At 37.1% G+C, this 12141-nt stretch overlaps 1 protein-coding gene across 3 annotated transcripts in view; it reads left to right on the top strand.

The window, feature by feature from the left end:
* LOC128994085 (GATA-binding factor C-like) overlaps nt 1-12141 on the top strand; it is a 106048-nt gene that overhangs the window by 33643 nt on the left and 60264 nt on the right. For 2 of the 3 annotated variants that reach the window (XM_054418329.1, XM_054418328.1), the window contains one exon: nt 4483-5172. In XM_054418329.1, the coding sequence (XP_054274304.1) occupies nt 4483-5172 (690 nt within the window). The remainder of the gene's footprint in view (nt 1-4482; nt 5173-12141) is intronic. The other variant, XM_054418330.1, reaches the window with a different exon arrangement.

The raw sequence follows: 12141 nt of genomic DNA, 5'->3' as shown, positions 1-12141 counted from the left end.
AAATGTTTCTAACTATTTGGAGTTTTCTATTGATAATCATTTTGTCTTTTAGTGCGGACAAAGTTCCTCTGTTACCTTAGAACTATCTTTCAGTCGAGTGAATATTTAAATAATTAATAACATCCGTAACAGTGTTCATCCCCCAATTAGCAAGTCGTCTAGTACGATGTCCCACGCCTCGTACAAGGAGGTGCCCTCATACGCTGCTTATGTTACCCCCTTGTGTCCCTGGTGTTCACACGCACTTGGACACGATCTTCCTAGGTGGGCTTGTCTCTTGTAAACGGAAAAATTTTAGTCAATTAATTTTAAAACAATCAAAAACAAAATCTTTCAATACTTTTCCTAAACCTACCTCCTTATTTTGTCCCTCTAAAGCCAATTTTTCTTTAAGTTACGGTGATCAACCATTAATATAAATATTGTTAATATTTTTGATTATCTGCTAGTCTGTGTGTGATTTAGTGTTTACAGTTCATCATTTAGTTTAAGAGATACTTGCCACAATTTTTCTAACAATGAAGTATTAGTTGATAGAATTACGAATCCCAACCAAAGTTGTGTTACATTTCGTTATAAATGATGAATCAACATCGGTAAAATCATAGACTCTTAACCATTTACTTTTGGACACTGAAGTAAATATTTCATCTATGTAGACCAGTTGCGGTCAATTTTCAAAGAGAACATAGTGGTTTCAACTTCTCTCATGGAGTTAAAGTAAAGATATAAAAAAATTAAATTGTGTATAAATTGTGTATAAATAAAAATTTAAAAAAATCGTTTTTATATTATCAACGATCTATTTCATTTTCAAGCGGTTCATACTATGGGGCACTCAAGCGCAACAAACATGTCTTTTTATTTTGGCATGATTTAAAAGATTACGTAAAAATAAGGATAACTGTATTTCAGATTTCATAGCAGTTTACTTTTACAGCGATTCAATCAAATTAAGTTCTTAATTCTAAACCTGGCTACAAATTAACATGTAAACGGAATAGCGTATCTACATATTTGAAGGAAATAACCAACTCAATCACTTTATCACTCCAATATACAACCACAGACCTTCAGCGGCAACAATGGTGGAACAAAACAAAAACCCAATCCGCGAAAAATATCACGCTTCGTGCCAATGGCCGAGCAACAAAAACCCGCAATAAACCGGGGCCGATAAAAAGCTACATTTACATAAAAATGAAATTCCCGGTTATGTACAATAAAAAAGGACGAGTCAGCGACAAGCTCGTAAATCCCGGCCAGATGAGTAATTAAGGAGGACAAAAACACTTGTCACAGAGGACGCGATTCGTCAATCGAGGCGCGCGCTCATTGGCCACGACGAGTCGGCATTATGTGGCGGACGTGAGCTGGGGCCGAATGTAAACAGAGAGATTACGTAAACTAGCGACCGATCTCTCTACTGCCGCTTGTCTGGAAACTTTGCAAAATCTGCTAAAACAGTGCTTGCGGGCCCTTACAAGTTTGAGATGGAGTTGTAATGAGTTTATTTAGCTAACGTATGTGTTGAACTTACTCTCTTCATTAAATTTACAATCCTTGCAGTTCTGCTTAAGACAACGTCATTTTACCGGTACGTAGAGTGCACTTTTGATGTAAACCACTGTTGTTTTATCTACTAACTAATATGGACATTTAGAATGATATATTTGTTGTCATGTATGCGTAGGTGGTTTGCTAAATTGGCTGGTTACTAAATGCACGTTGCACAATTAAACATGAAACAGAAGTTAAAATCAACCGCAACTAGAAAAAATAGTTATTTGTGTAACTAGTGAGAAAAGTGAGTAATTGACTCACTTCTCATTGAGGCAATTGTACTTTGAACTCGAGTTGCACATTATACTTTTCCTACAGTTACCATAAAACAAATAAATTGGTGAAGAAACATAACCTATTTTTACACAGAAGTGAACTTTTAATATAACATTTAATGTGAAGTGACAAATACAACAGTACAACAGCTGACCAGCTGATTTACAGCCAGTGCTGCCAACGTATTTCGCGCGCATACGACGTTGCCTGCATGTTACGCGCTCACTATTTCGTGCTTTCTCGTTGCAAAACTGGAGTGAGACAAAGTAATTAGAGTGAGACAATGTTAACATTGTCTCACTGATGAGCGAATTGGCCACTTTGCTTTCTCAAATCAGTTAGAGAACATGTACATTGTTAGGTAACTGTAGGAAAAAATTAATTCTGGCTTAATATTGTTCATACGTATTACGGGTGTAACAGCAGTATTCAAAGTTTCTAGCATTAGCTTACTATTGTCTCTCAAATAATATTCACATTCAATTTTTTTTAAGTACATGTAAACAAAATTACAAACCAGTAAAATATCCAACATAGCTTTCAATTTTTCATAACGTTTAGTGAAGTTAATTACTACGTTACGTTGTATTAATCCAACAATATATATTTCAGCTTTAGAATCCATCGCTGCTAAATATTTTGTCATCAGAGCTCTGTATTATTAAAAAAAATCAGAGAATGTAAGAAATCGTTTGTATAATATACGAATCAGTTTTTGAACCCATCACATACAATACTGCAACTTCCTAATATTGTGTATGAACTATTCGTGTACAAGCTGTAGACCTATCTTGAAACTCACTTGTTTACCTCTACAACTACAGCACAAGCGCACCCACATTGTAGAGAACGCAATCATATATTTATATAGCATAATGAAGACCTTCACGCGAGCGTGTATTGACATTAAGGGTGGGAAGGTGGTTGTAGTAGGTGGGAAGTGGGGGATGGAAGGGGTAACGATTCCACCAGTTAATGTTATGGCTGGTCGTGTGAGGGGAGTGTATTTGTATCACATGCCAGCTAAGCCAGATCAATATCTTCCCCACACCGCATATTGAATTGATAATGTAACGGTAAAATTAAGTCGTCGAACAGTTTGTGGTTACAGTCGATCGCCCTTTGCGCTCAAGTATGTTTACAAACTCTCGGTGTCTAACCTTCTTGCACGACTTATTTGTGGATCGATTTTATCTTGGCCTTCCGAGGTCGTTCTTTCAGTTTTAGCATTGATATTTATCGAGTTGTTACGGTAAACTTACTTATGTGTCATCAGGTTATTTGTAGCCCTCAGTCGCGATGGTATTAAAATATCACACGTTGGAAATGTCATAACAAGCCTGAAAATTTAGCTTATTAAGCACGCGACGATCTGTAGTATATTTCATAACTATGTCGTTTATTGACTCTTTTCGAGCTTTTTGCACGTGTGATGAACTATATTTTACGTCACTTTGCACCATAATTTAAGAAAACTATGTAAGTTACCAATAATAAAACTAAAAATATATATATATTTTGTAAAAATTACCTCTCAAAACGACATCTAGCTTTTTTATATCCTGCTAAATAAGCAGCTATCTGTTTAGTAAGTGATTCAAGTATTTCGGTTGCTGCTGATTCTGTCAGCTCAGTTGTAAATTTCGTTTGTAAATAAAATTGCATGTGTCGAAAGTGTGTACAGATTCTTAAATCGATTTCAGTTAATTGTTGCCTTATTGTAAATATTTCGACATATCGATAGTGACGATAGTATAATGTACACACACTAACACAATCTTATAGATGAAACGATTGAATGACTTGCTAAACAGCTGCTTGTTTATTTTAGCAAATTAAATTGAAAATAAGTTAGAAGTAATTTTGAGAGGTAAATTAAAACTATTTTAGTTTTGAAACATTGTTTGTTAATTTATATTTAATTGAGTTTAAACCAGTTAACGACTTTCGACCCTGTCATATATACCTTGTCAAATATCAGCTGTTTGGGTTTTGCTACTCCAAGCCCGGACTTACCTAATACTTAAGTTGACCGCAATCATCCTTGGGCGAGTGAGCCGTTACCGCACCTGTCCGCAGGAAACGATGAATCAGTCCGCACCTGCACAAGCTGCGGCCGAACCTCACTAATTGATAACCACACCTGTGCATTGTTTCCCCAATTGTCCTTAATGCCTTTACAACCATCACTTACGCGAACTGCACTGCAGCCGCAGCGCGTGCCGGCCAAATTGACTCTTTTCAGACTTTTCAGACTTTGCTTAAGTAGCACCTTGGCACTTGGCCTCGTACTGGTACTAATTTGATATCTCAGTTGAATTTGTCATAAAAAGATAGTGACTTATGTTCAGGTCTCACGGAAAGTTCCCTAGCAGGTCTACACTTTTGTAGCTGAGCTACTGTTTCTCAATTATTGCAGTGTGTATCAATTGAGCTATGCAATAAAATAGGAATAGCCACGAAAAGAACTAGCCACGAGCAGGATGGTTGCTAGAATACACGTCCACATTTCCTCCTTGACCTTCCCGGTATATTAAAACCTGTATTTAATTAAATGTCTATGTTATCATGTTGACGTAAGAAGTACTTCTGTGGGGCGAGAGCTGCTTGCTGATACTTTAACGGGTGTTTTGTCTGTTGCAGCGGCGGCGAGGCAAGTGTGCAGACCTCACTTCAGCCATCACCCATGGATATCAGGGTCCGACAGCAAGCAGCTCTCCTACCCCCAGAACGGGCACCCACCCTCCACCTCCACCGCGTCTTCGTGGTGTTCGCCCTTCAACCCCGTCCAGTCGTCCAGCGAAGACACCCCCGCCTCCGCCAAGTCGCCTCACAACCCCGTGTCCTCGGTGTCCCACGCCATGTTCAGTTTTCCCCCCACACCACCTAAGGACGCTACCCCGGACCCTGACAGTGTCCCGACGGCGTCCACTTCCAACGCGCTATCTACACCGACGTCCTCGGATTACATGTCCAAGGGGACGCCGACGTCCAACGCCAACGACTACTCCAACGTCATCGTCCACGCCGCCTCCATGGGTGTGTTTATCCATCCTGACCAGGCGTCGTCGTGTGACATCAAACCCATGCTCAACTCGCAGTCGTCCAAGCAGCGTGAAGGTACCTCGACCTCTTCCTCCGGCACGACCTCCCCCGCCTACCCTCACACCAGCCAGGGCTACCAACCTTATCCCCAGGACTCCTACCCTTCCTACTCCCACGGATCCTTCTACAACAAGGGATACTATCAGAACAACACCTCCTCCTCCCTCTCCAACAACTCCTTGGTCAAGTACTCGTCTGCCGCTAAGAGTAAATCTCGAACTAGCGCTGGTGAGTTTTTGTTTTGTTTGTTTTTATTTAACCTTTATTTTAAGTTGATTTGATCCAGTTGATACTGATTTGATAACCTTCTACCATCTCTTACTTTTACTTTTCTACTGTTCAATTTTTATCTCCGGGTTTCAAGGTAGTAGGTATTACAAGCACACTCATTTGCTATCTAGAACTACCCCTAAAGACCAAAGCACATCACATGTTCATATGCTAACGTTTATGCTGAGCTCAGGTTCGTACTTTTTACCAAACTTAATTCTACAAAGAAATTAATTTCATAGAACGATTCTTAACAAACATTTTTACATTAAATTGCTAGAATGTTAATACTAATTTCATAGAATTTAAATTAATATTAACGATTCTTAACAAGCATTTTTACATTAAATTGCTGGAATGTTTACGATGTACCGTCTTAATGAGGTACAAATCGTATTGAAGACCAAACTTGTTTTAAAACCACAAGCATATAAAACAAACACACATTTTTATAATATAATCGTTTTATAGTACCTTAATGATTTTTAATAAATATTTTTTTTACATTTTATTGAAAACGTGACACATTCATTATTTTTTTACAACTGGATCAATTGCTTATACTTTTATTTATCTTACTAACCCTTACCCTTTACTATTATTTGCTTTATGTTACTGTTTTGGTTTTTAAACGTTTCACCAATCGTCCACCAAAGTTCCAATGCACCTCGTACCTTTAGAATATCTCCTAACCGTCCATACTAATGATATAACAGTAGTTTAAGTTACAATATCTTAATCGTAAGTTTACATGAACTGTATGCATTATTTTCGGATACTAAAGTAGACATCCCTCCTTCATGGATCAGCTTTAGTTGATAGAGACACAATATATGCTATATGTGGCCTACTATACATATTTCCCTTGTTAGTGTCAGTTGTATTTTGACAGCAACAACACACTCTGCCAGTGGTTCAAATTGGCTGTTTTTACAAATTTGATAACAACTTTAACATGGAGGATGGAATGTCTACCTTCAATCCTATTGATAAGTTTGAATCTGTATGTGTGACTTTGGTTTTAAACACTACGAACACTGAGTACAAAGACAGGTGGAGTACCGTAGCTGAACACTTGCGCTGATACCATCAACCAACTCAGGGAAAACTCAATCGAACAATTGAATGCTGCAATTACGCAGTTAATTGTATTGTCGACCGACAGTCCATTGTTTATTTTTGGAAATGTCGGAACACTCCGCGTTATGGAATACAAAATAGGGCCGTGGAAATGGTCAGAAGACGAAACAAAGGGAAAACAGGATACTGATAATTAGGAGGTGAAGAAACCGTGATGAATATTTAACATGCAACGCTCCCCGTGTGCATTAGGGGAACTAGCGGAAAACACACCGAACCATACTGACGGAACGGAGGAAAAGGAACGGTGGAAGGTACAATGGTCCGTTCCATCGTTCCGCCTTGGTCCGTGGCCACTCAATTGTGCGGTGGAAACTCCTTCATTGTTTAACGAGGAAACCCGCAACAATGATGGCGGTCACACTTGAGCATTCGCGATAGCAACTTGTTTTGTTTTGAGTATTAAATTCACAAACGTATTGTACAAAAACTTAAGTTTGGAAAACTTGTGCTAATACCGTATAAATATCACATATTGAAGACGTTTAACCTTTTTACTTACATGGTCTATACAGGGGGCGTTTCCTACTTATATAGTTCATGTATTTTATATTACTGATAAACTCTTTGCTCCTGAATGTATCTGTACAAGTATTAGCATTGCTTCTTCGGGTTCTACATTTGTTTTTACGTTTAAGTGTTTATCAAGAAACCATTGTTTACGTTATCGAGATTTCTTGAACAGCAATGCAAAGTATCTGTTACCAACTTCCCCTCAAATATAAATCAAGCATTATTATGATTTATAAATCACCAGTTGAAGTGATATTGGAACTAGTTTGTTTATAGGTTAGATGGTTAGAAGACTTTTGAAGTATTTTGGTACATTATATTTCCATACCTTAGTACTTAGACTAAACTTCCACAATTTGTGAAAATAGTAAAGCATTTTAAACACTCTGCATAACTCGGTGAACGCCACTTACAACTTTCTTGCCTAATTAGGAAAAATAAATTAAGGAAAGTTTCGCCATTTAATTCTGTTTTAGGTACAGTAGTAGTAATGATTTTAAACTAAATTCTCACAAGTTGTCGACTACCGTGGAGCGTAGCACTGTAGCACGGATCGTATGTTGTTCTACCCGAGTATAGTGTCGGCGTGGCAAATATATTACGAAACATACATACATAATAAGTGTGGATGTATGAGGTGGCGACTGGCGATGGCGAGTCGTGACTGGACTTGAACTATTGCTCGCCGGATGGACAGCTAGCTACTAGCTATAGCTACTGTTGCAATGCTGCCTTTCTCGGCTGTACCTCATGTAGCTTTGTAGTCTAGTTTTGAGAACTAACAACGTATATTTAACATTACATAACATCATTTCCGAGACATTCATCTGCTCGTCAAGAAAAATTTGTATAAGGTGTAAATAAAAAAAGTCATCTATTTGGCCGGAATTTTAAATAAATGTGTTGGATTTGTCAATGTATCATAAATTAGGTAGGCAGCTTCTATATACCTTACAAATAGTCGTTAACATAGGCATGTGTGTGGAAAATATGAAGCAAAGCAAGGGACGAACCAGCAATTCATAACCTATTGATTCAGTATATCAAATGCTTCCCCTGGGGTCTTGTGCTTTAAGATATTGGTTTCCAAAAACCAATATCTTAAAGCACAAGACCCCAGGAGGTTACCCCAGGAGTTTTATGGTTAAACAATGAAAGTGTATGATAATGGTAATCACCTAATTAATTTGTTCCTATGGGGTCAGATTGATAGTTGAAATTCTATTCTACATGTTAATATTTTTCAAACACCATCACACAAGCAATTGACACGTCACAGAAGAATTGTTTCCTAAAGAATTATTTTAGGAATACAAGTTTCACGATGTACTCGTAAACACCGCCAGCTGATACGACAATATTTTCCGCACACAGTTTTCTCTCCTTGAACTATTTAGTTTAGACCTACACTCGCCTACTGTCATGTCAACAGTTAGTTCTCACATCCCCCGCGGCTAGAGTGATTGTCCGATAATGATGACAACCTTGTCACAACAGTCGTTGTTTTATCTACCCAGAATACCTTGCGGCGTTGTTGCGCACCATGCTGTCTGGGATCTTGGCACTGCGGGCGCAAACACATTAGTGGACAAAACAGCTGTTAATGCTCCAGATTCTTATAAATCCGTTCTCACGATGACATCGCGGTTTTTCCATAAACATGTCTAACGTGAATTAGTATTTGTGTTAGTGGAATTTCCCGAGATAAAGTTTCATCTTCTATTGGATGTTGGTTTAACATACACAATGTTTAAGTTAATTTATTGTGTCTAGAATTATTTTACCAATCCCTAGTAAGCACATGTAATTTGGATTTAAAATTGTGTATGGTGTGAGAATCCCTTTGAGGGATGATTATTTACAGTTCATTGATTTTTACGAGGAATTATTTTTACGACTAAATTAATACACCCTTATTTGGTATAAGCTACAGAGAATAATCCCGATAGAAGTACACTTACAGATTTAGTAATCAAACTTTAATACATACAAATATAAATAATTTCTATTTAATAAGTGTCAATTAGATAAAATGTCAATAGTTAAAGCAGTTTCATAACAATTAAATAAAAGTGGTCGTGGATAAAAGTAGCTAACTCTCATAATCTGTTGCTGATTTTACAATACAAATTTACTTAATGATTTCAATGGAATAAAGCAAATTTACGACGAATAACAACTGACTGATAGGGCCACTTATTGAAAACTGTAATGTCTTTCTTATCACATTAGCCCTCATAGCACAGTATTGAAAACAAAGAAATCAATTATAATTTTAGACAATAATACTCTCTGTGAGACGGTCATTCATCTATTTTATTTTTCAAATTTTACTTTGCCCATTTTCTGCATATGATCCATATGAATGAGTTGTCTTCTTCAGTATCCAAAATCATCTGTGACACCCCCATGTGTTTAGTGGCTTGTATTAGTGTGTGCTTGTACAAATCGATTGTTCCAAACACTTCTCCCTACTTCCACGACTACAGCGCCACATATCAAATATTCACGCGTCGCTGACGATTGTGTTATCGCGACAATCGGATCGTCTCAATTGGGCTTCACTGGTTCGTTTCCTCCCCTTCATTTGAACCACTGATATAGTTTAGGTTGATTTGGGGGTTCGAGAGAAGTTATTAAATTGATTCATAAGTATTATGTCAATTGTTAAGTTTTCTCGTGATTTGCAAGTCAAGCAAAGAATTTTCAGATTCTCTGATGAGTGTTCTAACATTATCAAACTTATTTTAGGTACTAATCGAGTTTCCTGAGCGTTCACGTACGGTCACAGTAATGAGGTATATTTTGTGCAACAACATTTTTGGAAAAATAAATAAAAGAGTAACTAACAGATGAATTACATTCACAAACTCCAATAGAGATGGACTATGTTTCTTGGCAGCACACAGAAGCAATAATCGGTAAGCATCAGTATCCGTGATTTGTGATAGCAAATGTTGTAGTTTGTGAGTACAGTACAATACTCAATTGTACGCTAACGTACGTATAAATAATTCCATCTAGTTTTTACGAAGCCCATCTGAACACCCATCGAAAATAAACTCGAATTACTCGTAATTGATTTGAATATGTAATTTTAATTTGTTATCATATTTCTCGCCCAACACTTTACACCACTTTTGACACGTTCTCCAATCAAGTTTGACGCAAGACCCGATTAAGTCTTATATGTTAATCAAACGTGAAAGTGTACACTGTCCAAGGTGTCCGCTTCGCAATTTGAGAAAAGGTCTACCTATCAATTTGAAATAATTTTCATACTTAGACAAAATGAGCTGAGAAAATCGATGCAAAATAATTTGTGCGACGGGAAGCGGGGCGACTTGCCGGTCATGGAGGCTGATTCAGCGGCCAGCATGATTATTTAATTATAGTTATTATCGGAATTACAGTGATTTCAGCATATCGCTGGGAGGATGTCGTCGGATCGAGCGACCTTTCTCCGCATTGTTTGGCCTATCTGATGGTCAAATGGCTGCCGGACTGCTTCATATTGACCACTCGCCGGTGAATGGGGCCAAACATGTTACTAGACACTTGTTTTAGAAATGACATCCGTTTGTTTATTTTCTTAAATATTCCTGTTTAGTACAGGTAAAATAATACCAAAAACGCCTCTAATAACAAAAAAATTGGTCCGTTGATGAAACTTGGTGAAAACTTTCCTTATGTCATAAGAATTAAGAATATAAAGAGTCCATAAAAATATTTTAGGTGGAAGGGTGTTTTTGGGGGGGGGGGTGGGGGGTAAATATCAGTTTGAAAAACCGAAAATTATATTTTGACGAAATATAGGCATGTGACCCATGTTTTGGGGGTTATTTTTATGCTAAAACGAATAAAAATAAGATCCAGACGATATAACCTCCATATAAAGAGTTTTTGTTTTGATTACCTCTGATATTAAATAATTTTCCCAATTAGTACAGGTAAGATGGTACAAAAAACACCATAGTATAACAAAGTTGGTCCGTTGATGGATCAGGGTGAAAACCTTTCTTTTTCCATATGAATAATGGATCAAAATAATCCATCAAAATACCCCCACCTCAGCAAACCTACAGACTAAGCGAATTTCCATTTAGGCATACTGGTATCTGATTGGATTTTCAATTAAATCTAGGTAATTTTTAAATACCTTTAGCACTATTTTTTACAAATACCTAGGTTTGCTGCTACAGGGAGGGTAATATAGTTTGTTTTTAGTAAAATGTTAATAGCTTAGTTTTAAGTAAATACTTTTTCCAAGTTTGGTGGAAATATATTCATAAACAAGCAAACTACAACAGTTTACTTATTATCTTTAAGAATAACATAGGAAATTTAAATTTACAATTTATTGGATTTTCTCCGTAACCCGTAACCTTATAAACACACTTAAAAATACTATATTATTTGTTTTTACACTATATTAAAAGGTGAAAAGATAAATTGAGGAATTTTATGTTTTGCTCGCCAAACCAATTGTTTTGAGAAAAATCAATTTTTCCCCCATAAAAGCCCTCATAACACCCCGTTCCCAAGGTCCGATCATGCTGGTTCGCGAACTCATTCAAGTTTATTCCGCCCTACTCCTTCAACAGAATTTAATCAAAATCGGACAAAAAATTGTTCACGGACGTAATTTTTTTTCACTGACTTCTCTACAACAGTACATCCACAACTACATATTGCTGGGCCATCCATTTAGTGGTTGTGACAGCACTAGTGTTATATTTGGGAACGGTAAAAAAAGATTCTTAAAATACTGGAATCTGAGGCTGCTATGGAGAAAGTCATATCAACTTTCAACTCAAAAGGTTCAACAGAAATTGAAGTGAATGAAGCTGGAGAAACTTTATTTTTCGATGTATGGGGAGAAAAAATTGTAAATATTCTCTACATTGAATTGGAAGTTCTATACAGACTATTTCAAAAGTCTTTGAAAAAGGCTAGTTCAAAACTGGAATCGCTGCCACCCTCGTCGGATGTAATGTTAAATCATATAGATGTAATAAAGTTCAGCTATGGTTTGGTAATAAATTAGTGCCTAAACAGAGGGGTTGGACACGACAGGATGGAAATTTGTTGCTACCAAATAATATGACATAAGATGTAACCCCAGAAAATATTCTGAAGTTGGTGTCATGTACATGCAAAGGCAATTGTTTAACAAAACAGTGCAGCTTCAAGAAGAGTGTAATCACATGTACACACCTACGCAAGGTGTGAAAGCCTTACAAGTCTGAATGCGGAAGTAGAAGAGGAGGAACC

The sequence above is a fragment of the Macrosteles quadrilineatus genome, unplaced genomic scaffold (genome assembly GCF_028750875.1).
Source record: "Macrosteles quadrilineatus isolate MER2022 unplaced genomic scaffold, UCM_ALF_1.0 Scaffold_5__1_contigs__length_97177068, whole genome shotgun sequence".
Lineage (NCBI taxonomy): Eukaryota > Metazoa > Arthropoda > Insecta > Hemiptera > Cicadellidae > Macrosteles > Macrosteles quadrilineatus.
Note: the sequence above shows the minus strand (reverse complement) of the source record. Positions and strands in the feature narration are given on the sequence as shown.